General features: G+C 42.7%; 1 protein-coding gene and 1 long non-coding RNA gene across 2 annotated transcripts; both read left to right on the plus strand.

Annotated features, from left to right (window-relative positions):
* Positions 1-443: 443 nt before the first annotated feature.
* Positions 444-27,788, plus strand: YWHAG (tyrosine 3-monooxygenase/tryptophan 5-monooxygenase activation protein gamma). The gene is made up of 2 exons (XM_077908150.1): positions 444-740; positions 24,360-27,788. The coding sequence occupies exons 1-2, from the start codon at positions 654-656 to the stop codon at positions 25,014-25,016; spliced, it is 744 nt and encodes a 247-aa protein (XP_077764276.1). The 5' UTR covers positions 444-653; the 3' UTR covers positions 25,017-27,788.
* Positions 7,800-24,345, plus strand: LOC144319682 (uncharacterized). Its single transcript, XR_013385435.1, has 3 exons — positions 7,800-11,586; positions 11,682-11,740; positions 20,693-24,345. It is a non-coding gene; the product is annotated as an uncharacterized LOC144319682 (long non-coding RNA).
* Positions 27,789-27,965: the final 177 nt, after the last annotated feature.

Consider the following 27,965-nt stretch of genomic DNA (forward strand, 5'->3'; position numbering starts at 1 on the left):
GGTCCCCAGTGGCCGCGGAATTAGAACCCTCCCCTTCTCCACAGCTCATGCGCTAAGACCACTGGGAGATGTAGTCCTGACTGCCCCTTTGTCCTTGATCCCTCCAACATATCACCCCCCTGCTGGATAAACTACAACTCCCAGGGGCCCACGTGGTGGGGGGGCTGACAGGGCGGAGATGCGAGGGGGGCGGTGGAGGGGTAGTCTGGAGAAGCTGGGGCGCAGGAAGCGGGGTGAAGGGAAGAACGGGGAGCACTGGCAGGAGGCAACGTGAAGGAGGGAGACGCCCAGAAAGCTGCGGCGAGCCGAGTTGGGGAGGGGAAGCCCGAGAAGCGGAAGGGCCGGGGCGGGGCCGGGCCGGGGCGGGGTGCGCGGGCGGGCGGGCGGGGCATGTTGCGTCACGCGGCGTGGGCGGGGCCGCAGGGGGTTGTCCGCCCGCTGCACGCACAGCAGCCGCAGCCGCCTCGCGCCCGGTCCCGCGGTCGCAGCTCTGTCCGCATCCTCCGCGCCGCCGCCGCCGCCGCCGCCACCTCAGCTGCTCGCTTCGTGGGTCGGTCCCTCCGGCACACGGGCTCCAGCCGCGCCGCAGCCGCCCTCCGAGCCCTTCAGGCCGCCCCGGTCTCCTCACCCGGCCCGACCTACAGCCCGCGAAGATGGTGGACCGCGAGCAACTGGTGCAGAAAGCCCGGCTGGCCGAGCAGGCGGAGCGCTACGACGACATGGCCGCGGCCATGAAGAACGTGAGTCTCTCCTCCCCTCCCCCCGCCTCGCCCCAGCCCCTTCGCAGACGCGGGCCTTCGCGTGGACGGCCCAGGGACTAGTCGCCGGTCGCGACTGCGGCGTTGGCCGCCCCTCCCCGCCCCCGGCGGGGAGCTGGGGAGGGCCCCGACAGCGAAAGGGACCCGGGCTGTGACGCGGGCTCTCCCCGAGCTCCCCCAGGGCCGGCGGCGCTGCCTCGACCCTCCCCGGGCTCGGGCTGGGGCGGGATCATGCAGGGCTGGTCTCGGGAGTGGGGGCTCTGGCCCCGAGTCTCCGGGTCCGCTGGGGACCTGAGCGGGGGCCGTGAACATCCTTTGTGCCCCACTTCCCCTCCTCCCAGCCTGGGGGTGGGGGCGGGGGACCGCATGGATGCGGTTCCTCTTTCTCTCCCTGGTGTCTGGGCGGCGCCTTTCCCATTCACTTATCAGGTCTCCAGGTTTTCTAATACTTCCCCCCCCCCCCCGCCCCCCAAATCTTCCCCACTGCCTCTCCTGATGGATCCTTTAGAACCTAACCAGGAAAAATGTAGGCTCTCCTGAAACCCTGGGCTCAATGGAGCAAAACCGAAACCTCCTTGCTGCTCTCACGTTTTTCTTAACAAAAGGCTCCTCTTTCTCCATACCCCAAAGCAAGTCTTCTTGCTTTTAGGTAAGGGGAATGTATGTCTTGCTGGCATTTTCATTGATTGTTCTCAACATGTCCTCTCCATTTTTTCCTGATGGCTTTTTGTATTAAAGAGGGTAGGTATTGTCTTTGAAATAAAGGTTATACATTTAGCTGACTGGTACAATTTGTGACACATGCTGTTTCTTTGAATATCGGCACACATCTGTTGAAATTCCTATAAGTTGAAAAAATATTCTTTCTGATCTGATATTGCAAACAAAGCAGTGGTGGGAGGCAGTATCAAGTCATTCTAGAAGATTCTGCATTTGTCATATTGCAGAGAGCCTAGACTGGGTGGAGGCTGGGAGGAGTTATTTTAAAGGAGAAAAAGTCTTTTTAATAATTTGTTTTAGATAAGTGTGAGGCTTTTTAAAATAAAAACTAGTGCATCCTCATGCTGATGAAAAGAGAATGCTGATCGCCAGTTGTCGCATTTTGTCTGGGATGCAGATTCCTGCCTGTATTGCACCATTTTGTCAGTAACAGTACATTTATCTAATGGGCTATCGAGGAGTTTGATATTAGAGGAGGGGGCAAATACTGAGTATTATTAAATCAAACATATAAATTATCTAATGAATGATTTAGGTCTCTCACTACCTTAACATTTAACTTCTGCATTATGTAACAAAGATTTTGAAAATGCATCTCCAGTGTGAAGTGGATTCAGGAGTGTATCTTCTTGCATGTTAAATCTTTATAATGAAGCAATGTAGGTATCACAGATTAATTATTGAATAACTTTGCTATTTCATAAAAAATGCATAACAATGCTGATGGCTTTATTTAAGCCAGCTACCTTAACAAAAAAGGTTTTTATTTAGGAAGAGCCTTGATTTTGAAATTGGGAGTATTGCTGTATTAATGTATTGCCACAGATTTAAAATTTAAAACATTTTAAAGCTCAAATGATAAGTTGTACTTTTAAGAAATAGCAGTATTATAAATATGTTTAGTTCATGCTATTTAGACGCTTCTAATTTTTCCATGTTTCTAGTTTCACAGGAAAGTGAGTGACCTCGCACCTATATCCATAGCAACCCAGTGATGTCACACACAATGACACAGAGGCTGCAATGCACCTAAGGGCTGGTAGGGAGTATGCAAATGGCATTTGTCCAAGGTAATGCAGAAATTAGCAGATAAGCAGGTGGAATTGAGCGTTTCACCGTATCCACCAGATAAGAGTTGGTCCAAAAAATAAGAATTTCATTTACCTTTAGGCATGAAAATCCGTGACCTCTAGATAATGCCTATTCATTTTCCAGTTTCTAGTTTACTCACAAAAGTATATTTGTATTTTAAAACATGTGTCTCTGTTAAAATTGGACAATAATGGAATAAAAATAGAAATTCTAAACAATATGTTTTCTGATCATAGTGCTGGGTAGGCTGCTGTATACTTGGGTTTATTGCAGATTTTTTAACTTGGCAGGTCATAATAAAAACCTTTAAAAATTATGATTTCCTACTGGGTCATTTTCAGTAATGTTAACGAGTGAAGATTCGTTTACATTGAGACTTGGAAAAGTTCTTTTTTCACATATTTATGCTTCTGCTTCTTGTCAGAGTATGGAGGAAAGAACAGTGTAAAATAAAGGAGATCTTTTTTCAAACCTGTTCACTGTGACTGAGGAGGTATGCTTATCTCTGACCCTCATTTTCCTCATCTGTAAAATAGGTCAATATCTACTTGAAATACTTGTGAGGATTAAGTAAGGGATGTAGTAGGTGCTCAAAAATAGTAACTATTTAGAAAACTGTTTCTTGCCTTGTTTATAAAAGTCATCTCATCTTTGGAGAATTGGGAAAATACGGGAAGATACAAAGAAATTACTGGGTCCTGTCACCCAAGGAGCACTCTTCTAAGGCTGAAGTCATTCTGATGACAGGGGGATTAAATTTGCACTTAATGAAATTATCCTAGTAATAATACTGTTGGTACCTGTGCAGAGTGGTAGTTGTGTGTGGGTGACCGAGGATGGGAACAGTTTGCAGTGTTTTGAAGAAGAAAAGGGGAAGTTTACTGGCGTTTTGTTTTAAGCTAATTTTTTAATATTTTTTTTAGTAATCTCTTTTTTTTTTTTTTTTTTTTTTAGTTTTTTAAATTTATTTATGATAGTCACATAGAGAGAGAGAGGCAGAGACATAGGCAGAGGGAGAAGAAGGCTCCATGCACTGGGAGCCCGACGTGGGATTCGATCCCGGGTCTCCAGGATCACGCCCTGGGTCAAAGGCAGGCGCCAAACCGCTGCACCACCCAGGGATCCCTTTAGTAATCTCTATATCCAGTTTGGGGCTTGAACTAACGACCTGGAGACCAAGAGTCATATGTTCTTCCAGCTGAACCAGTTACGCACCTCAGAAGTTTAGTTTTTTAAGAGAAACCTGTAGTCTGCCATTTAAGGGAACACCTAGATGTTTCTTGTTAGACAGTTCTGTCTTGTCCTTTGGATTCTAATAGCCTCTCCAGAAGTTAATATTCTAAATAGGCTACTGGTACTTGCCTCAGGAGGGAGAAAAGATCTCTGGGCTACTCATCTTGTTGAAGTGACTGGATTGGGGGACACTGGTTGGAAAAGGCTACCTTAATTATATAGAAGAGTCTTATTGGAATCCATATGGTCTACAATTCTTAATATCTTAAATACTCTGTTTTTCATCCTAGCCCTTCCAGGAGGCTAGATCAATAGCCATTATCGCTAATGGAGTAGTGACACCTCTGCAGACTTCAGAGGTGGAATTCTGCCAGCCATTATTCTAAGTCATGTGGTTTCAATTGTTCTGTTCTTTGGGGTGGAAAGAATACAGATAACAGTTGGCTTTTTATGTAGTAGTCTTTGCAATAACTGCAATGACAATTGCTTTTTATAATTAAAAAACACTGTCTTTTGAATTATATCAAGGTAAAAAAGGAAAAAAGGTACTGCTAAATGTGTATCATTGTTACAGAGCTTTGGGTTAACAGCAGACCACGGGGAGAATTTCATTCCCTAGCACCTGCGGGAAGCCTTATTAAGCCAAATTCTAAATTATTAAAAAGCAGAGAAAATGATTTTGTTTTTATCAAGGTAAAAGTCACATAGTATCAAACTAATCGTTTTCAAGTGTACAATTCAGTAAAATTTAGCACGTTCACAATGTTGTGCAACCATTATCTCTAGTTAAAAAAATGAGAAAATGATATTTCTAAAAAGGGACAATGGTTTGGCTGTAGCTGGCTGGATTTCAAGACTACTGATTAAGGAATGTGTCAATAGTGAAGTAATCACAGCTCACAGCCAATGGTAATTGGCATCCTTTTGTCTTTGTTTTCTGACATCTGAACCTTTTCAGCATAAATTGAAAAAAGACTTATTTTAGCTAGGTTTATATTTCCCTTTAAGAAGTTACAGAGCTTAATAACCGTATGATGTTCCCCCAAATAAATAAGAATTTATCTGAAATCAGAACAAACTATTAACTATTGGAGATTATGGAAATTTTGCTGGGTTATTACTATGACTCATTTTCCATCCCAATGCTGACTTCGTTATAAATGCTTTCCCTGCTGTGGCAGCGGTTCCCTAATGAACACTGTACAGCATGGAGAGGGTGAGCTGTTCAAGAACGGGATGCTAAACTGATGGGAATACTCTGTGTATGATGTTATATATACAACATTGGGGGCTTCTGAGGCTTCCAAGAGCTTCTTACTACCATTATCACCAGCCTTAACTCTTCTTACCTGGCGCAAGGCATCTGGTTATTACTGTGTTGCTCTCCGATTCCATGGGATGTGGAAGAAAAGCACAGAGCATTTTATAGGTTTACTAGTCAAAGGGGAAAACACACATAAACCAGTGTTTTGTCTTTTTTAATTAAACTCTGCCTAGCATGGGGCTTGAACTCATGACCCCAAGATCAAGAGTTGCATGTCCTATTGAATGAGCCAGGCACCCCTCTTTTGTCCTTATTTTCTAAGTTCTGTTTTTTTAGCATTTGAGCATATATTTACGACTGTAATCATGGGAGGCTCAGCTTGTCTTTGTAGGTTGTAAAGGCTACCAGTATCAGCTACCTTTCCTTTCATAATCATTTTCCTGTTGTCTTCCTCAAATTCCTTTTTAGGTATCAAATATGATTTTGGTTCATTACCACCATATCATCACACAGAGATCCTTGAATTTTGATTTTACTCATTTAAACCAGTTCCATGAAAAGTGATCAATAGACGTTCCCAAAAGAGAGCTTTAATTTTAAGATAAATGGTTAAAGAATCGGTTTGATTCCGTGATTTTACAGCAACAATAAAAATAAGTCTTAAGGACTTTGCATGGCTTTTTTTTTTTTTCTTCCTTTCTAAACTAGTGAAGTTTAAGCTAAATTGTTAGCAGCATTTCACCTATAAAGTTGTGTCCTATAGAGGGAGATTTTTCTTTACCTGAGTTGAATACTGTGCTGCATAGCTGGGTTGCAAGTAGGTAAAAGGGAATGAGAGTGTTCTCACATATGTAGATCGTTTAACATGAGATTTAGAAAGTAAATTTCCAGATAAACTCCTCGGTCTCATCCTCTTAATCTTTGGAGCAAGATCTTACTTTTGGGGGGAGATAGCCAAACTGAATAGGACCCAGGTGTAAGGTCAGCTTTTTCCTCTTAATTCTGTTACTAGGACAGGGGCGTCAGAGCTGGGAATAGGACAGTGACAGCAGTGGGCAGCTGCACAAGTAATGACAGCTCAAGAGGAATCCCTTAGCCTCCCTCCCCCACAGCCGAATGTGCAGAGCAGCTGCAGTGACAGAGAGAAGGAAGGGTAAGAGAGTAACAAGAGGAGGGCTTTTAAAAATGCAGGTTTGTTTTGAGGAGATAGATCATTTAAATTTCTTGAGTTTTTTTTTTTTTTTTCTCCTTTCTTTTAAAGATTTTATTTATTCATGAGAGAGGCAGAGAGGTAGAGACACAGGCAGAGGGAGGAGCAGGCTCCATACAGGGAGCCTGACCGGGTCTCCAGGATCACATCCTGAGCCGAAGGTGGCGCTAAACCGCTGAGCCACCCGGGCTGCCCTTAAATTTCTTGAGCTTTTTTTTTTCTTTTTTTTTTTTTTTCTTTTTTTCTTGAGCTTTTTGAAAGGAATTATTAACACAACACTTGAGCCTATCATATTAAAAAACCTGGATCTGGGAAGTGGTTTCTGGTGCCAGTACTTTAAGGATGTGGAAATAAGCTTAAAACTTTTTTTTTTTTTTTTTTTTTGGACTGAATTAAGTGAGTAGGTCTCTGCCCTGGTGGCCCCACATGGATATAGTAGCCAATAGCCATGCAGATAATCCCAATCCCATACTCCTGCCAGCACAGTTTTATGTGAGGGCCTGCCTGATATGAGTAGACTGGTGGATAGATGCTATTTTCAAATGATACTCCATTCTTCACATGTGACCTATATTGAGTCTTTTAAACTACATCTCTAATAGAGGCACTTTTTTATATTAAGTTGAATATGACCCAATCTAGAAGTGCAAGGAGAGAATAAGAGGCTTAACAACCATCTTGAGGCAAGGAAAAGCTAGTGGGAGTGCAGAAAAAATAGTTTTTATTTTATTTTATTTTTAAAGATTTTATTTATTCATGGGAGACACAGAGAGAGAGAGAGAGAGAGAGAGAGAGGAACAGACCAAGGCAGAGGGAGAAGCAGGCTCCATGCAGGGAGCCCGGCATGGGACTCGATCCTGGGTCTCCAGGATCACACCCTGGGCCAAAGGCGGTGCTAAACCGCTGAGCCACCTGGGCTGCCCAAAATATTGTTTTTTAAAAAAAATTTTTAAAGTTCTCTCTACACTCAATGTGAGGCTTGAACTTAAAATGTCGAGATCAAGAGTCATGCTCTACTGACTGAGCCAGCCAGGCACTCTTATTTTTCTTTTTCCTTTTTTTTTTTAGAATATTCTAGAATATTTTGAATTTTGGGATGCTGTTATTTTCTAAGGGAGTCTGGTCATTGGAAGGCTGTCATCAATGGGACTGATTACTGATAACAAACATGTCTGGCCTTTTGGATGCTTGGAGATTTGGGAAAAAATGACAGGTATCACCATAATTATTCCCCATGCAGGTATATTTCCCTCGTGTCTTTTTCTGTAGTGTTTAGGCTTGCTTTTGTACCTTGCCTTCTCCCTTGACATTTTTTCAAGGATCCTTTTTTTTCCTGTTATTATGTTCAATGGCTTAACAGTTCTATGGGTGTGTCATAATTTAATTTTTTCATAATTGTATTTAGCGTTTGTGTTCTTTCCGAATTTATAAGTAATGTTATAAGTATCTTTATGGCTAAAGCTTCCAACATATATTTTTTTAAGATTTTACTTATTTGACAGCACAAACGGGGAGCTGCAGGCAGGGGAGAGGGAGAGGTAGGCTCCCTGCTGAGCAAGGAGCCTGATGTGGGATTCCTTACCTGATGAGGGATTCCTTACCTGATGAAGGCTGATGTTTAACCCACTGAGCCACCCAGGTACCCTCCAACATAGTTTATATATTAGGACAGAGACCCAAAAGTGGAATTTTTTTTTTTTTAAGATTTTATTTATTCACGAAAGACACAGAGGAAGTGACATAGGCAGAGGGAGAAGCAGGCTTCATGCAGGGAGCCCGATGTGGGACTCTATCCTGGATCCCAGGATCACACCCTGAGCCAAAGGCAGACGCTCAACCGCTGAGACACTCAGGCATCCCCAGAAGTGGAATTTTTGAAAGGAAGAGCTAAGCATAATTTTTAAGGTTCTTGAAATCACAGTGGGTACTGAGTTTTCTTAAAAGTAGTGGAAAATGTAATCAAGTAGGTATAACACGCTTCTAAATTCAAGGATAACCTATTCCACTTTACTACATGAAGAAAAATGAAGTCAAGCAGGTAAGAACTTCACTGCTAGCAGCGAATCTCCCTTTTGTTGCTTTCTTGTGGTTGGAATGATTGCCTTTAAAAAGAAAGCACTGAGGGCCTGGCTTGCTCAATACTTAGAACGTGGGGGAATCTCTTATCAGATCATGAGTTCAAGCCCCACGTTGGGTGTAGATTACTTAAAACTAATATGAAAAATTTCAAACATTTCTAGAGACGAACAGTAGGATATGTCTTCATACAACCAGCTTCACCATTTGTCAGCATAACAGTCAATCTTGTGTCTGTGTTCCTACCAGATTTACCATTTTAGAGGAAGATGGCTTCTTAACGACCTAAAACTACCCTGTATTGGCCATAAATGCTTAGGTTATCAGCAAGATCTCTCCACATTCAAATTTGGCAATCTCAAATGTAGTTTCTTGCTTAAAGCATTTAATTCACATGGCAGATGATTTTCATTTTTTCCTTGATTTTTAAGAGAGGCACTTCGCTTCAGTTGAAATGCAAGTGCTGCCTACCATCAGCTTTTTCTCGTGAGGGGAATGAAAGCCTGGATGGGTCATGAGGGGGCAGAGGATGCATGATGTGTTGTCTGTGGGTTAAGAGTTCTATCATTACAGGACTGGGATTCCTCTTTTACTGCCTTTATTTTGTTTTTGGAAAGATTCTTCAGTTATTTCTGGCTTTTATCACTAATCTGATAGAAGAGCTAAAACCCAGTTTATTGGTTGAGGACGATGTGAATAAACAACTTTGCTTTTGTTTGGCTCTGTTGCTTGCGAAGCATTTTTTAAAAAATCATTTGTTTTAAGGGCTGTATGTTGCTGGGTATTTGGGTGGATGGGTGGGTAAGTAGGTAGTAAGCATATCTTAGCTGTCTGGGCCCAAACAGCCTAGCTTTGAATCCATGCTCACAGGTATAGAGCTGCCCAATTTAATGATGTTAACAGTAATTTAGGTGGGTATGCTATCATTTTACTTCTTTTTTGCCATTTGAAGGTTCTGCAGGAAAACTTGATTAATTTTTCCTTAAGATTTTTACTCATGAGAGACACAGAGAGAGGCAGAAACATAGAGGGAGAAGCAGGCTCCATGCCAGAAGCCCGATGCGGGACTCAGTCCCAGAACTCCGGGATCACCCCCTGAGCCAAAGGCAGACGCTCAACTGCTCAGCCACCCAGGTGTTCCATAAAACTTAATTTTGGAAGGGGATTCATTTACTAAGGAAAGGAAAACAATATGGTAAGTTTCCAACGGCTATAACAACAGTAATAGAGTAACAGGACATCAAAGTCACACTGGACTTCAGGATATTTGGTACAGAAGCAATGCTGGGTCTCGGTGAGGCTGGAAGGAGGAGAGCATGGAGGAAGGAATGTCATGGCAGAGGGAATAACTTGTGTAGTTCCAGAGTGTGCAGGAGGAGAATGTACTGCAGTGGTGTGTATTTGAGGAAATAGCAAATGAGTCCACAGAGGTGAGTTGGGGCCAGTTCACAAAGGGCTTCGTGAAGTCTTGAGTTTTTAAACTATGGAGAGTCATGGAAAGATTGTAAGCAGAAGAGGATCATAATCTGATTTTTGGCCTGAAAATATTTGGAAATTGAAAAGGAGCGTGAAGGGCAGCCCCTCCCTGCATGGAGTCTGCTTCTCCCTCTGCCTGTGTCTGCCTCTCATGAGTAAATAAAAATCTTAAAGAAAAGAAGGACCGTGAAGTGGAGGGAGGGAGACAAATTAGAGTGTTATGGGGTGGAGCCTGAAGGGATGAGAACCTGGACATGAGGATGGATGGTGAGAGCAGGTTTGGGGGCATTGGATGGCTGGAGACAAGAGGAGGGAGGAAGAATGACCGACGTGGTGAATTCCATTGTGGTTGTGCTGAGTTTGGGGAGCCATGTAAGTAGACGTAGCTACAGGTTAACATGTGCACGGCACTTAGAATAGCACCATACACAGGGCAAACACTGTATTACATATTCTCTCCATCAAATAAACATTTTTGTAGGACCAACTAGTGACTGAGCTTTGGTCTGAGAGCTGGGGAATCCGTGGCCCACTTCGTGGCCCCTATGGAATGGACATTCTAGTGGCGGACACTTGTTTATCCGTGATGGCTAAAACCAGGCATAGTAAGGTCACCTAGGGAAAGTAGAGAGTTTGAGTCAGAATGAGGTGGTTGAGCCTATTAGTTGGTAGTGAGGAAGGCAAGAAACCAGGAGAGAATGCTAACAAAGGGAAGAGCTGGTCTGGAAAGAGGGAGTGGTTGGCAGTGTTGGATTCCTTTAGGAATAGAGATTTAAGTTGAAGATGTAAGGGAATGTTGATTGGGGATGGGTAAGGGGAATGACAGTTGATGGCTTTATCAAGTAGGTGCAGGGGTGGTAAGGCGAGTTGAATGAAAGCTCCGGAAGTGCTGAGAAGTATAGACTTATTTTCAGGAGCTTGATTTTGCAGGAAATGAGAAAGATAAGATTAAAAGCCACTTATTTTTTTCTTTTTCTTAAAGATTTTATTTATTTGAGAGAGTACTAGCAGGGGAAAGTGCAGAAAAAGGAGAAGCAGACAACCTACTGAGGCACTCACTCGCCTCCACTTATTTTCATCCTGATCTTGGGTGATGTGCTAATGGGAAAAAGCAGGAGGGGAGGAGGCAAGATCTAGGGGAGAGATTGACTGCTGGGCATATAGTGAAGGGGAAGAAACACTGCGTTTGCAAACAGGGAGGAGGCAATGATAGTACCAGTTGTTTACTAAGAAGAGGCACCTCTTTCCTTGTGGTCACTCTCCATGAAGAGGTGGCAGGAAGCAGGTATTGCGAAGCAGTAGGTGCAAAGGGCCCCTGCTGAGGTTAGGAAAACCTTAATGTGCAGGGACTTGTCTTAGTTTGGTGTCTGTCTCTGTCTCCTTCCCTGTCTCCTCTCCCCTCAGTAGGAAAGTTCATATTCATACACGAATAATTGAATTCGTGAATCTTAGAAGAAAGGAATAAAGCCTAAAGGGAAGGAAAGAAGGGATGGAGGTCAGGAGCGTGGGCTAGTAGGTAAGAGTGAGGACTGGTATTATTGGATGGAGGTTGTGTAAGAGTTTTATTTTATTATTTATTTTTTAAGATTTATTTATTTATTCATAAGAGGCAGAGACATAGGCAGAGGGAGAAGCAGGCTCCCTGCAGGGAGCCTGATGTGAGACTGGATCCAGGGACCCCAGGATCACAACCCGAGCCAAAGGCAGATGTTCAACCACTGAGCCACCCAGGTGCCCCTAACAGTTTGATTTTAAAGGTGAGTGATTTTGAACAAGGAGGTCAGGGTGTGGTTTGGGGGTTAAGTTGTCAAATTTGGTGAGATAGCTACACTGTTGTTTATAATTAATTCAGGGGAATAGCCTTGGACAATGCAAGTGGAACCAGAGAGCTAGACACAGATCTGGACATAGGTGAGTAATCCCAACAAAAATGAACAGGACATTGATTCCAGGAAAGTTGTAGAAGCAAAGAAAAGACCTAAAAGGAAATTGTTACGAAGGGGTGTCAGTATGGATTTGTATAAGAAGCTGTTTAGGGATACCTGGGTGACTCAGTGGTTGAGTGTCTGTCTGCCTTTGGCTCAGATCATGATTCTGGAGTCCTGGGATCAAGTCCTGTATCATGCTCCCCGTGACAGGCCTGCTTCTCCATCTGCCTATGTTTCTGCCTCTCATGAATAAATAAAAATCTTTGGCGGGGTGCGGGGGGACAAACTAAAGTGGCCACGGAAGTTTTCTAGCAGCAAGCTCTCTGCTGATTCACAAGCACTTTTCAGGCCTCTGCTTGCCTCAGGCTTGCTACTGGACCACTGGCTAAGGCAAGTCACATGACCAAGTGTAGGGGTGGAGAGCTAAGATTCCATTTCTTCATGGGAGGAGCTACAAAGTCATACTGCAAACGAAAAAGATCTATACAGGGTTGGGAGGAATTAGTAGAGCCACTTTTGCAAACAATCGGCTTGATACATTGAGGATAGATTCGGGTCACCTAAACACTTAGAAGTGACTGTTTGGTACGATGGTGATTCATTGGTGTACGCAATGTGTGCCTGTCCCTAAGGACTTCAGTCTTTGTGGGGAAAGGAGGGGTATATAGTTAACAGTATGAGGCACTAGAAGTAAGTGGTATAAAGGATGCAAGGTAAAAATTAATACACAGAGTAAGCTGTGATTAGAGTTGCCTGATAAATTTTCAGAAGGCTTCTGGAAGGAAGTGTATGTAGTATTTGAATTAGGACTTGAAAGATTTACAGAGAATTTTTCTTTATGGGTTCTGGAAGTGTGCTGAGGTGGTTGGACAAGCATGAGAGTGCAGAAGTATACAGTATGAGGAAGAGTAACATGACTAAAAAAAAAAAAAAAGAGTAACATGACCTGAGTATTGATAACTTGCTACAGGATACAGGGTTTTTCTTTCCTTTTTTTTTTTTTTTTTTTTAAAGATGTATTTATTCATGAGAGACAGGCAGAAACACAGGCAGAGGGAGAAGCAGGCTTCGTGCAGGGAGCCTGATGCAGGACTCGATCCCAGGACTCTGGGATCATGACCTGAGCCACTGAGCCACCCAGGCGTTCCAGTACAGCATTTTTCTACCTTGGTACCATTGATATTTGGGCCATATTATTCTTCACTCTTGTAGGGGGCCTCTCTGTGCATATTAGAGTGTTCAGGAGCATCCCTGGCCTTTGCTCAGTAATCTCTGTAGAGCTGTTTTTAAGAAGCTGCTGCAGTGTACCATAGTTCATACAGCACTTGTGTACACATCAGCTAGTTTAATTTTCTGCTGGGAGAGTCTCCCCTCCCTCACCAAAACATATCTATGATTAAAGCAGCCATGATAAATATTAGCTCTTTGTTTGCCTGCATTCAGGAGGTAGCCTGGCTGAAGTTTGAGTCTTGTATTCTCAGCAGGCTTACGGGTAGTGACAGAGGAGCCTGTTTGTGGGAAGAGGATGGTGAGGGGAGTTATATCCAGATCATATAAACAGTAAGTAGACAAGACGAAGAGTTAGGAGGATTGTCTTCATCTGTTTTGAGGAATTGATTGTGGCCCCAAGAGATAAAATTCATAAGGCTAGCACATGACAGTTGTAGGGAGTTTTACCATGAAATTAATTTCTGAAGATGGACTTAGGTCCAGTTCTCACAGAAGATGTGCAGGTCGGTGGGGGGCAGGGGGAACCTTTGCTCAAGAGGGGAGGAGCTCTGGTTTGATATCTGTGTGGATTGTCTGTGTTTAGGGAAGTAATACGTAATCTTATATAATCTCAGTATGTTTCTATCCTTCGTGTTTCCATCCTATAGCGGCACAATTTGATGCTTTATAATGAGAAATACCTGTGATAGGGAATGTAAATTTCTTAGCCCTCTTCACATTTGTTTAAGTATACCTGAGCAATAAAACTACACAATACTCTTGTTCTCATCTTGGGAGAGGGGATGAGAAATATTAACATACATTAGACTACATAGGAGTTGATTTGAAATAACAAAATTAATATTAGAGGTTTATGCTCTGTGACAGTGACTTGTCTTTGTATAAGCCCACGTATTATGAAGGATGAAGTATTTGGAATTGGGAACTCCTCAGGCACACATGAGTTAATGTTTAATTGCTAGTGTGTGAAAGTGCAATGTAGACTATGGTACAGTGCAACAGTTTTATTTTTACAACTTTATTGAGATATAATCCACATACCAGTTCACCCATTACAAGTGTACGGTTCAGGGTTTTTTTTTAGCATTTCAGGGTTGTGTTAGCTAGCATCAGTGTCTGAATCCTAGAGTAAATACTGTCACTCTCCGAAAAAGAAACCCTGTACCCATGGGGAGTCACTGTCTACTCCCCTGCCCTCTCTCAAAACCCCCCAGCCCTAAGCAACCACCAGTCTATTTTGTGTTTCTGTAGATTCGCCTGTTTGGGACATTTCCTGTCACTGGAATCCTGTAGTGTGTGGTCTCCTTGTGACAGGGCTTCTTTAGTTTGGCATCATGTTTTCACTGCCCTCCGTGTTGTAGCCTGTGTCCTTATTCCATTCCTTTTTATGCCCGAGTAATACTCCATTGTTTGAATAATGCATTTAATTTAGTCTGCTCACCAGTTGACCTTTAGATTGTTTTCAGTCTTGGGTGTTTTGACTAATGCTGCTAAGAACATTTGTGTATAAGTTTTTGTGTGGATGATGTTTTCATTTCTCTCATATATACTCACCTAAGAGTGGAATTGCGGAGTCATGTGGTAACTTGCCATTTTGAGGAATATTGTCCTGCCATTCCTTTTTTTTTTTTTTCCCAGATTTGTATTTATTAGAGAACAAGTGGGAGGGAAAGGGAAACACAGACTCCTACACAGTAAACTCAAACCCAGGACCTTAAGATCATGACCTGAGCCAAAGGCAAATGCTTAACTGACCAAGCCACCTAGGTGCCCCTGTGCTTCCATTCTTAACCTGGAGAAGTAAGGATTCCATGCAATACTGGATCTTTAAGGGGTAGGGCTACGTTGGAGGATATTTATTTATTTATTTATTAGGGGATTTTATTTATTTATGAGAAACAGAGAGAGAGGGAGGGAGGGGCAGAGACATAGGCAGAGGGAGAAACGGGCTCCATGCAGGGAGCCCGACATGGGACTCGATCTCAGGTCTCCAGGATCATGCCCTGGGCTGAAGGCAGTGTTAAACCGCTGAGCCACCCGAGCTGCCCTATTGATTTATTTATTTTAATAGATTTTATTTATTTAGAAAGTGTGCACCTGTGTATATAATGCATGCAAGCTGCATGATGCATGCAGCTATAATGCATGAGGGAGGAGGAGAATCCCAGGCAGACATTGTACTGAGCACGGAGCTGAACATGGGGCTCGATCCTGTGACCAGGATCATGACCAGAGCCAAAATAAAAAATTGGATGCCTAACCGACTGAGCCTCCCAGGTGGACCAGGGGATAGTTTATTAAACACCTCCTCTTGAGGTGCTAGGGTGGCTCAGTTAAGTGTCTACCTTCAGCTCAGGTCATGATCCCCAGGTCCTGGGTTCGAGCCGCAAGTCAGACTCCTGGCTCAGGGGAGTCTGCTTCTCCCTCTGCCCCTCCCCCCTGCTCATACTTTCTCTTTCAAATGAATAAATAAAATCTTAAAACCTCCCAAAACAAGAATCACTATTTAAAAATGCTGGAAGTATTCCATTTAATTCAAAACAAAAGTGCCCGTGATCAACATTAGTAACATTGCCCATGTGTGTGCAGTAAGATGTGATTATAGGTATAGAGAGTATTACTACAGGAAAGAAACTGATACTTGATAGCCATAAGATTATGGAAATAAACTGGGGAAATATATGAATTAATAATTGGCTTAATGAGACAGGGCTGAAATTTATAGTATATTCTGTATATTGGCCGTGACCTGTATAAAGATCCAGTGAAAGATTTTTATACAACTAAAGTGGGGGAAAAAGGTATTCTTGGGGTGGAGTAGTGCACACAAATCAACAGATAACGGGTTTGAGTTAATTATTTACACCAGTAAACTTGTTTATATAAAATTACTGCCTTTGGGTGCTTTTTTTTGTGAAAATTTAGTTCTCAGCATTGGTTTGGTTTTAAAAATCTTAAAAAACAAAACAAAACACCCACCAAACCTTTAATGTAGATAAAATTAACAGGGTGAATTATGGAGTAGGTTTGTTTGAATAAGTACTGTAACAGGTCAGAATCAATGTTCTCAATCTCCACTGCTCCCCAGCCACTCTGTTTTCAGAGAGTGGCCTCTCTAGAAATATACCTAGAATACACAAACACTTTTTATTTTTTTAAGATTTTATTCATTTAGTCAAGAGAGACACAGGGAGAAGCAGGCTCCCTGCAGGGAGCCCCATGCGGGACTTGATCCCAGGACCCCAGGATCATGACCTGAGCCAAAGGCAGACACTCAACCACTGAGCCACCCAGGTGTCCTCACAAATACTTTTTGAATGGCTAAGAATTCCGCAGTATGGATGTGTCATAGTCTAACTAGTTTCTTACTGAAGACCATTTTGGTGTTTCCAGACTTTAGCTGTTAGCAATAATGCAGTGAGTTTAGTTTCTAGAAAGAGTTGCAAGAGGAGCACCTGGCTGGCTCAATAGAGTAGCATGTGACTTTTGATCTTTGGGTTAGGAGTTCAAGTCCCATGTTGGGTGTAGAGCTTACTTTTAAAAAACGGGGGTGGGGGTAGGAATTGCAGAGTCAAAAGGTTGCTGAATATGTGTAATTTTGTTAGTCCTTTGCAGATTGTCCTCTATAAATGTTGTACCGATTTATAGTTGCCCACCATGGATGGATGAGTGAGTGCTGCTCTTCATAGAGTCATCTGACTTTAGGTATTGCCAGTCTGGAGAAAAATGAACATTCATAATAGATGAGATTGGGTGCTCTACCTGTGTTTCCCTTTTCTTTCAACTGTCCATTCCTTGTACTTCTTTTTTCTATTACTAGTTGGTCCAAAATTCTTTATAGGAGGTCTATGTATTAAGAGAAATTAGCCCTTTCTCTTTGATGTGTTGGTGATACTCATATCATCAGAGACTTGGGATGGGAGAAGGAACACAGGTTTTGAAGCTAGAGGGCTCAGGTTTGTGTCTTATCTCAGCAATGTGTTTGTGGTGTGATTTTTTGTTGTTGTTGGGGGGTGGGCAGTCCTTTTCATTTGTCTACATCACATCTGTAAGTGTGATGTCTGCCTTGAAGAGAAGTAATGAAACAAACACAGGACTTTGTGACTGTCTGAAAAGCCCCAGTGCCCGGGCAGCTCCTCTGTCATCTGTGACATCTTGAGCTTGGCCCTGGTGAATAGGAAGTTACAGGACTCCCAGGATGCTCCTGTTCCTTAAATTTTTCCCTTCTGTAGAGTTATCCATGGTGGTTGCTCCTGGGTTATAAAAACAAAAACAAAAACTCTAATTGGGATGCCTGGGTGGCCCAGAGGTTGAGTATCTGTCTATGGCTCAGGGCATGATCCCCAGTCTGGGATTGAGTTCCACGTTGGGCTCCCTATGGGGAGCCTACTTCTCCCTCTGCCTCTGCCTCTGTCTCTCTGTGTCTCATGAGTAAACAGTCTTTTTTTTTTTTTTTTTTTTTTAAATAAAAAACCCAGCTATGGTTATTTTCTAAATAAAATTTCCTCTAAACTTTACAGACAGAGTGCTATCCTAAGAATAAAGTGAGTAAGTTTGTGCTTCCTCCTCAGGGAGCAGCACCTTGAGGATGTCTCACTAAGTTTTCTGTTTTCACAGAGTGCTGGCATATGAAACATGCTAGATGCTCGACAGATGCCTGATGAATTACCTGATGAGTGGCTTTTCAGTATATTTCCTTGTTATCGGACCTTATGGGACATGTTCTATCAAGTTTTCTAGAACGAATGTATTGAGGGTCCTCAAGACTTACCCCCAGGGTGGATGATGTTGCTAGGACTCAGCATATAGTTGTATTCAGGGCTGTGTATTACAGCAAAAGGATGCAGAACTAAATCAGCAAAGGAAAAAGGTGCTTGGGCAAAGATCCGAGTAAACCAGGTGCAAGGTTTCAAGAGTCCTCTCCCAGGGGCTCCTATGTAGGCTGCATATGTGAAATGGTGTCTGCCAGGGAGTTTCATAAGAAATTTAGTGCCCCGAGAGTTTTATTGGGACGGGTCACATAGGTACTTTTGCCTAGCACATAGCAAAATTCAAGACTCCTAGAAGGAAAACAGGTGTTTACCATAAACCACATTGTTTGCACAAACAGTTTAGGGGCAGGGAGCCTTTCTTATCTGGAAGTGGTGGGAACCGTTCCAAAATTCAAGTTTTCAGATGCCGGCCAAGGGTCAAGTTTGCAAGTAGATCTTGCTAAAGTTAGCATTCTCAAGTCTGTTGTATTAACTCCTCTGCACAGGGTATAATGCAAGTGTAAGGCATTTTACCCTGATAGAAAAGTCATAGCTTCAGGGTATTTTGTAAAGTTTTTGTAGTTATTTAGTAGACCAGTCATCTCTAGAATATGTGATTAGTTACATATTCAGGCAGAACAGTATCATTTATTTTTAGCAGTTTATTCCTCTGCTTGTATAGTATATAGACTATCCATTACATGAACACTGATATCCATCCTGTACCTTGTCATCTTATTTTTTCTGTTTGGTATAGGGTGTTCATATATAGCAGTTACTGTGTTTCTCTCTTTGATGTTCTTTTGGCCTTTCTAATGACTAGTACTCCAAACCTAGGGGCATAAGAAAAATGCAAGATGAGGGCCAAATGTTATACCTAGTGTCCGCTAGTCCCCTCCTCCTCTTTTTTTTTGGGGGGGGGTGAGGAGACAGAAAGCATATGAGAGTGTGAGCAGGGAGAGGAAGGAGCAGGCTCCCTGCTGAGCAGAGAGCCCAATATAGGCCTCTATCCGAGACCCTGGGGATCATGACTTGAGCTGAAGGCAGACACTTAACCAACTAAGCCACCCGGGAGCCTCCTTTCACCTTTTCCTTGAGATTATTTTTTTAGAGCAGTTTTAGGATCACAGTGAAATTGAGTGAAAAGCAGAGTTCTCATATACCCCTCGCCCACAGCCCCTCTCCCCGCCCCAAACATCATCTGAGTGGTTTTTTTTTTTTTTTTTAAAGATTTTTTTTAGGGATCCCTGGGTGGCGCAGCGGTTTAGCGCCTGCCTTTGGCCCAGGACGGGATCCTGGAGACCCGGGATTGAATCCCACGTCGGGCTCCCGGTGCATGGAGCCTGCTTCTCCCTCTGCCTATGTCTCTGTCTCTCTCTCTCTCTGTGTGACTATCATAAATAAATAAAAAGATTAAAAAAATTTTCTTTAAATTTATTTACTCATGAAAGAGAGGGAGAGAGAGGGGCAGAGACACAGGCAGAGGGAGAAGCAGGCTCCACGCAGGGAGCCCAATGCGGGACTCGATCCCGGGACTCCAGGATCACGCCCTGGGCCAAAGGCAGGTGCTAAACCGCTGAGCCAACCAGGGATTCTCCCCCAGAGTGGTTTGTTTTAATTTCCTTTTTTTTTTTTTTTTTAATTTTTTATTTATTTATGATAGTCACAGAGAGAGAGAGACACGCAGAGACACAGGCAGAGGGAGAAGCAGGCTCCATGCACCGGGAGCCCGATGTGGGATTCGATCCCGGGTCTCCAGGATCGCGCCCTGGGCCAAAGGCAGGCGCCAAACCGCTGCGCCACCCAGGGATCCCCCAGAGTGGTTTGTTTTAATCAGTAGACTGAGACCTACAGTGACACATCATTATCAAAGTCCATGGTATATATTAGTGTTCACTTGTGGTGGTATACATTCTGTGGATTTTGATAAGTGTTCAACGACCTGTATCCACCATTAGAGTACTATATGGAATAGTTTCACCACCCTAAAAATCCTTTTTTCTGGCTATTTATCGTTTCAGTTTTAGTTTTTGGATGTGAACTCAGTTCATTGTGGAGACTTCAGCATTCTTAAATCAGTGTGTCTTATATTCACCACTCTAACTCTTATTTTGTAACTTCTCCATAAGATTCTGCAAGATTGAAATAGTTGTGTTTTGTTTTTTTTTTAACTTATTTATTCATGAGAGACACATAGAGAGAGGCAAACACACAGGCGGAGGGAGAAGCAGGCTCCACACAGGGAGCCCAATGCGGGACTCAATCCCGGGACTGCAGGACCATGCCCCAGGCCGAAGGCAGGCACCAAACCACTGAGCCACCCAGGGATCCCCTGAAATAGGGTTTAAAGTAGGCCTGATGCAAGTTTTTTCTTATTTAAGAAGATAAAATGTTTTGAACTTGCATTCATTACAGTTTAAGGTTCTTGATAGATAAGTTGTTAAGGATCTTGTAAAAGACTGCGTGCTCTAAGTGTTGAGGTCAGAAAGTTCTCTAAATAGCTTTCCAAGATTCTCAAGGGTTGCTAATCTTTGGTTGAAAGTCTTTGCATCAACTCTTAGGGGAGAACAGTTGATGCTAATTAATATCTGATTCCTTAGCGGCTGGGATTTGGAGAATTCCAGTTCTTAAGCTATCCTTAAGCTATCTGAGAATAACAGATTTTGGGGATCTTTTTATTAATCTGTTTATCTTTAACTCACTAAAAGAAATTTGAACTTGGGAGGGGCCTGGGTGGCTCAGTTAAGCGTCTGCTTTCAGGTCCAGTCGTGATCCCAGGGTCCTGGGATGGAGCCCCATGTCTGTCTCCCTGCTCAGGGGGCAGGGGGGTCTGCTCTACCCCTCCAGCCCTCCCCCCCCCCCCCCCCGCTGTCCTCTTTCTGTCTCTCAAATAATCTTATTTATTCACTTATTTATTTATTTATTTATTTTTATTTATTTATTTTTTTTTAAAGATGAGAGACCTAAGCAGAGGAAGAAGCAGGCTTCCTGTGGGACTCATCCCAGGACCCCAGGACCCCAGGACCATGACCTTTTAGCCCAAGGCAGATGTTCAACCACTGAGCCACCCAGGCGTCCCTAAATAAAATCTGTAAAATAAAAAAGTTAGGCAGCCCCTGTGGCTTGGCGGTTTGGCACCGCCTTTCATCCCAAGGCGTGATCCTGGAGACCCAGGATCGAGTCCTCGGGCTCCTCGAATGGAGCCTGCCTCTCCCTCTGCCTGTGTCTCTGCCTTTCTCTCTCTCTCTCTCTCTCTCTCTCTCTCTCTCTCTCTCTGGGTCTCAATAAATAAATAAAAGCTTTAAAAAACAAATTGAACTTGGGTTAGTATCCTAGTTGTTGAGAAGAGAGAAACCTTAATTTTGTTTTTAAGAGGAACATGTGATGTGCCAGAGGATACAGACTTTCTACATTATACACCAGCCGTGACAGTATATTTTGGGGACGATATTTACAAGTGTTGCATTCTTAGAAACAATTCAGTGACTCTTTGGAAAAATAATTACCTCCCTTTCCATATGATATATATCTCTCCTCTTCCCACATTGAATTCTCATTCTATCTTGGTTAAACCTTTTTTTGGACGCTGAGCATAATTTTTTTCCTTTTAAAAAGTTATCTTTGACTTTTAAAAGTAGTATGGTTGGGATCTCTTTTAATGTAAAAATCACATATTCATTCTTACAGAAGTCCTTTTGATAGAAATTTTTTGATATTCTGACTTAAGGTTTTTAGAGAAACCTTATTATTCTTTAAGCAGACCTTAAGAGCTAAAGGTTTTTCCCTCTTAGTTTTTCAGTGGCGAAGAACACCTGGGTATGTTCCAAATGTGTTTGAGTTTACTGTATCTAAAGGGGATATTATCACTTCATAATCTCCATGTTTCTGAGGCTTTACATAAGCACACATTGCTGCCTTTGGGCTCTGCAGCCTTACTTCATTTGAGCAAGAGGAGACCCAACAGTATAGGGTACTGGTGAGGTCATTTGAGCTTTAAATAGTTGCTGGCTCTGGAAATGAGGACAGCATGATTTAGGGGAAAGGCCAGAACTTGATCTCAGTGGCCTTAGGCACTCTGGCTTCTCTTTGCATTGGAGACAGTGATCAGGTTGCACTGGAGGAGGCCAGCCTTTGGTATTCAGGGAGTATAGGCTGGAGTCCTATGGTATGCATGCCTGAAGTTTACAAAGGCCTCAGCTTGTTTGAAAGCCAGTCTTGGGAGTATTTTCAGGCTATATGATACTAAAATTTGTGGAAAGGAAGTGATGTAAGGTAGCTAAGGAAATTTCAGCTCCGAGAACAAGATGAAATGGAGACGTGATACTTGATACAAGGATATAAGTTAACAGATGGTTATATAAGAAATTTAGAGGCATCTTATGCTGAGAATTAAAATGGAAAATTATTCAAGGTATGCTCAAAAGTAATTGCTCACATCTTTCTGTCACTTTATTGGGTCAAGAGCACGCTATCATTTATTTGATACGCTCTTGTAATAACTTGATGAAAGAGGCAGAAATATCAGTTGGCCCAGAGAGATGAAATGCTTGCCCCCAAGGTCACTTAGTAAATGGTGGGACTGGGAAAAGTGCAGTCTTTTAGGTTAGCTGAGTACACATCAGAAATCAGCAGGAGTAAGTAACTGTGTGGTGTACAGGTTGAGTGTAGTGTCTCCAAAGCCTAGAATATGTAAAGAATTGGATATGGGGAGGGGGAAAAAAACAATTGGATGTGAGATGATAGAAGCTGTCTTATTCCAAAGAAGTGTTTCCACAGCAGAATGGGGATGGGGGCGGGGGTCATAGAACAGAAAGTACCTCTGTCCTGGTTTCCTTCTGCTCTAAAGTCTAGTAGTACAGAAACCCTGTCTTCCTACTCTACCATCTGTTTTATAAGTAGGCCATGTCTGGTAGTGTTCTCTAGCATTATAATGGGACAATAAAAAATACATAGTAAAAGGGTAACATAAGAAAAGCTGCTAACCAGTTTAAGAAATATTTGAGTAGGGACACCTGGGTGGCTCAGTATCTGCCAGTTGATTATCTGCCTTTGGCTCAGGTCATGATCCTGGGGTCCTGGGATCGAGTCCCACATCAGGCTCCTGCGTGGAACCTGCCTCTCCCTCTGCAAGAATGACTTGCTTGCAGTAAACTAATGAGTAAGATTTGGTTTGTGTTAGGATTTAATTATCTCCTGAGAGATACTATTTAAGTTACACAACCAATTACAATTAAGCCTAAACCTCCCCACCTCCAGGTTTATGAAAGTGTCATATGTACTAAATGTGAATGATTCACACATCGAAAAAAATCTCTTGGTATCCCACCCCCTTGTTTTGGTTATCATTTTAGATTATGTCCCCCCCCCCCCCCCCCCGCCCCAGATCATTGAAGATCTGAGTGACTGGCCAGTTTTAATAGGGTAGATGAAGAGATGGGGAAGATTTCATAGAGGACATGAATATTAACTATTAAGTTCGTTCTTGACACTTGTGTAAGTATCCCAGGCAGGGGGAGAAGAACAAAGGGCTGAAGTAGAAGTTTTTGTTGCAATTAACATGTTATGACTAGAGCCACAGGTAGGAGAGGACAAGGCAAGAGAAGTATGTAGTCCTTCTGAAATAGTTAATGATCTGAGATTCTTGGTGTTGTGGCTTAGCCACTGACTTAGTATACACTGCTTAGATACAATAACAGACCAATAAAAATGTGCTCTCTCAATAGGAACAAAAAATAAGCAAGCGTTCTATCCTCCTTGTAGAAGTCTTTATTTATTTTTTTATTATAAGCAGTTGTTTGGTAGTCATAAAAATAGAGATCATTGGTGTGGTGTTGCTTTAGTTTGCTCAGGGTGATTACTTGCTGGGATGATGAAGATCGAAACTTAGAAATGCCCATATTGAAAGAAGCATTAATTCCTGTTGGCCACTTCAGTTTAGAAGTATGTTGCTCTTCTCTACATCATTTTGTATCGCTGATGGTGTTCAGCCTGCAACAAATCTGTTTTCCAGTTGCTGACATGCCTCAGTGTTAGAACTGAGTCCAGACATGGCCCCAGTTTTGATTTCCGTTCCTGAGGTTTGTAATTCATATAGTCTTAACACAAGGCAGAAAAGCTGCCTCATTTCTCAGAAGGCAACTTGAGTTTGACTTCAGAATATTCTCACTGAAAAGGGATGGAACTGATTAGACCAGACAAGGTTAGAAGGAAAGTGTTGAGGTATATAACAGCCATTTATGCTTAAAATGTCCAGGATTTGTATTTATGTAACATTACAGGAGAGAACTGTTGCCCTTTTGTAATTTATATCAAAGTTTGTTTTTGACATCTAAGAGCTTGACCTGATTGATAGACCTTTGATGGAACAGATGTAAAAAATGTGTTTCCTTTTCTAGGGAGGAAGTGGGGACTTCAGGCATCACTGATCCAGCTGCAGTATTTTCCTTCTTTGTCATTTGCTGTGTCCCTCCCCTCCCGTGCACCCACACAGCCTCCCTGCTCTTTCTGTCCATCACGTTAGTCACCTGGTGCATCTGTTAGTGTTGTAGTGGCATAAAGATGTGATCAACCCAAGCGACATCATCCAGACCATAACGACTCTTCATTCTCTTCTCCTTATAGGTGACAGAGCTAAATGAGCCACTGTCCAATGAAGAGAGAAACCTCCTGTCTGTGGCCTACAAGAATGTCGTTGGGGCACGTCGTTCTTCCTGGAGGGTCATTAGTAGCATTGAGCAGAAGACATCTGCAGATGGCAATGAGAAGAAGATTGAGATGGTCCGTGCTTACCGTGAAAAAATCGAGAAGGAGCTGGAAGCCGTATGTCAGGATGTGCTGAGCCTGCTGGATAACTACCTGATCAAGAATTGCAGTGAGACCCAGTACGAGAGTAAAGTGTTTTATCTGAAGATGAAAGGGGACTATTACCGCTACCTGGCTGAAGTTGCCACTGGAGAGAAGCGGGCAACCGTCGTGGAGTCCTCTGAGAAGGCCTATAGTGAAGCTCATGAGATTAGCAAGGAGCACATGCAGCCTACTCACCCCATTAGATTAGGCCTGGCTCTTAACTACTCCGTTTTCTACTACGAGATCCAGAATGCCCCGGAGCAAGCCTGCCACTTGGCCAAGACCGCCTTCGATGACGCCATCGCTGAGCTCGACACTCTGAACGAGGACTCCTACAAGGACTCCACTCTCATCATGCAGCTCCTCCGTGACAACCTAACGCTCTGGACAAGCGATCAGCAAGATGACGACGGTGGCGAAGGCAACAATTAAGGCCCCCAGGTGGACTGGCAGCGCCCGCTGATGCTACTACTGCAGTCTTTATTTTTTCCCATGAGCTGGGGGTCGGGTGGGGGAGGGAAAGGGAGGGACGACCTTCCTAGGGAGAAGCCCACGACCTGTCCTGTCTTTGATCGCCTCTTTTGACATTTTTGCCAAAATACCACTAGTGGAAAGTCAGGCTAGCTGTGCTGGTATTGAAATAGCAGCCTCACACTGGCGTATGGACTGTTCTGTAGATGAATGCAGGTGGAGCGGTCTGTCTTTAACTTATTGCTAGAGAATAGGGTTTTAAGACGAAAAGAAAACTGAAACGAGATGGCCCTCATTCAGTAAGTTCTGTGGTTCCAGTAAGGATTTGTGTGTACAGACGCTCTTGTCTTATGTTTTGGGTACTTTCTATCTCATCTATTTTAGCTGTGCATTTTTTTTTCAGGGTGTACTCGACCAGCCATGGACTAATTGAAATCCCAAACTGACAGACTTGGAACATAAGGTGTGTTTATCCTTATGGTTTAGGCCTTGCCAGTTTCCTGAAGTCTTGGATTAGCTGACAGTATTAACACTAAATTGCAGTTTACAGTATTCTCCATTACAGCCATACGTAACATCAAGCCATTGATTGTGTCTTTTTCTTTGCTAGTTATTTTGGTTTTACATCCTTAGTCAGCCTTATCCAGGTTGGTTTTGCTGTTCGCTATCTCCTGGGCCAAAAGGCTTGCCTGAGGAGAATCAAAGCTACCCTAGGTTTTGGTTAATAGGTGCTTGGCAGGTGGCTGTGGGATTTTTGTCCTTCTTTCCTCTTAACTCTCAAATCCACCACAAAAATGATTAATCACTTTAATAGAAACGTTAAACACCACAAAAATAGAGAAAATTCAGGTCTGTATGTCATTTATTGTGTTGATATTTTCAGAGAACTCCTGGTTTTTAAGCTGCCACAGCTCCTTCCTCAGGGATCACGCTGCCATCACTCTTGACTTGAGTGTTCCCCACTGGACCTTCTGCTGGTGGCTCTTTATAGGGTGGAGATGCCATTGAGCTATAGAAGCTGGGCAGTCATCTTGAGGAAGTTTGTGGTGCAGTGTGTGGAAATTCAGGTGCTAGAAGCTTACTGGTAGACAAATCCAAAAGGAAGAGCTCTTCTATTCATAAGCATTCTGTCCAGTTTCGGGAGCCTCATAAGCATGTCTGTTTTTCCTCCCTGAAAACACTCCTTCCCCAGGCAGTTGTTGTAGGAAGATGAACTAAAATCATTATCAGATAATAAATCACTCCTATTTGACCAAGAGTTTTTCTACACATTTTTTTTCTTCTTTTAATGAAAGCATTGAAACGGGAGAATCCTTTCTCTCTAGTGCAGTTGACGCATGCTCTGGAATCCAAGGAAACTACATTGTTGTTTCCACAAATTTGTTCTCAGTTAGCCTTAGGTCCTTCATTCTTGTTTCGGGAAAAAATCTGTCTGAAAACATGACCTGTTGAGTGTGTGTTCAGCCTTTTTTACAAGATCAGAAACAGTGTAAACTCCCGAGATCTGGGTTAAGACGCCAGATTTGTTTTGTCTGTTCCTTTGGGTTATTTAGTCAAGGAGATATGAGTAATAATTGAGGAAACACTGACAGTTGCTTTTGCTGTTTACCAAAATTGAACTTACAGTTGGGAAATGAATACGTTTGACAGGATCCAGGTGACAGTGAAGAATAGAACGATGATGCCCTGTAGCATGGCACAGTTTACCCAGCGTGACTTTCCTTAGAAGGTTCCCTCCATACGCTAGAGCAAAAGTCCCAATTAACTGAACCCTAGCAGAACTAGAAGAGAGCTGTACAGCTTTTGTGCCATCACCGGGGCCTAAAGTAAATGCCATGGATGGGAAATGATTTGGGTGGGGGTGGGGGGGGTTAGGTGGGGCTTTCCTTAACTTATCTTCATGTCCAGTGAGCAGTGTTGTGTCCTTTCTTGTAGCCTTTGGAAATGATTTACTGGAATTACAAAACCTATATTTTCTTTTAAATTTCAGCTTTGGCTCTGGCTGCTTTTTAGAATAATGCAAGATAAAATTATACCGGAGGGCTAAAAATGAGGGAATGGGAAACTTGATATTTAAGCAGCTTGAATGGTTTCTTTTCTTTTCTTTATTTTTAAAGAAATGCACTTGCCTCTGATACTGTCTCTCCAGTGAAATGATTACTCCTCCATTATTCTATTGATACAATATTGTGCATGCTAGTGTTGTATTTCTATACAGTAGCTTGAAATTTATTAACTTATACTGTAGGTGTTATGTATTCCTATGACAAAAAATTAAGTCTTCAAATTTTTTAAAGTTTTTTTAATTTAATTTTTCCTTTTGGGGGTACAGTTTGCTCTACCAAATAGTGATCGTAACAAATTGATCTGTTTTGGATGTTGCTATAGTGACATGCAGTTATATATTTTGTTTTTAAGGGGGGGGGGAAGCAAAAGAAACACCAGTGTTAGCTTAATCTTAATGTCTGGTGTTTGTCATGGTGAAATTATAACTATTACAGTGTAGGAGAACAACGACTATGTTCTCTGAATGAGCCTTTGTGCTTTTTTGTCATGTTATGCAGTGAACTATTTTTAAGGTCTAATCAGTGATTATTTTTCCAACTCCGTGTTTCTCTAAGGAATTATTTCACACACGGACCATTCTTAGCAGTTTTCCTCAGTGATGGAATATCATGAATGTGAGTCATTATGTAGCTGTCGTACATTGAGCAAATAAACTTACAGATCTGATGTCAGTGCTACTTAGTTTTATTTAAATGACTTTAATTTCCCTTTGCTTTCCAAGGGCTGATTGGATGTGCGTGCTTTCTACTCACAGAATGTGGTTAGATTGGGGGCCAGGGACAAGACTGGGAAAGTGCCTGTAAGCTGAGAGTCAGACCTGGGTTTACTGATGTTGAAAAATGA

The sequence above is a fragment of the Canis aureus genome, chromosome 8 (assembly GCF_053574225.1).
Source record: "Canis aureus isolate CA01 chromosome 8, VMU_Caureus_v.1.0, whole genome shotgun sequence".
NCBI classification, from domain to species: Eukaryota; Metazoa; Chordata; class Mammalia; order Carnivora; family Canidae; genus Canis; species Canis aureus.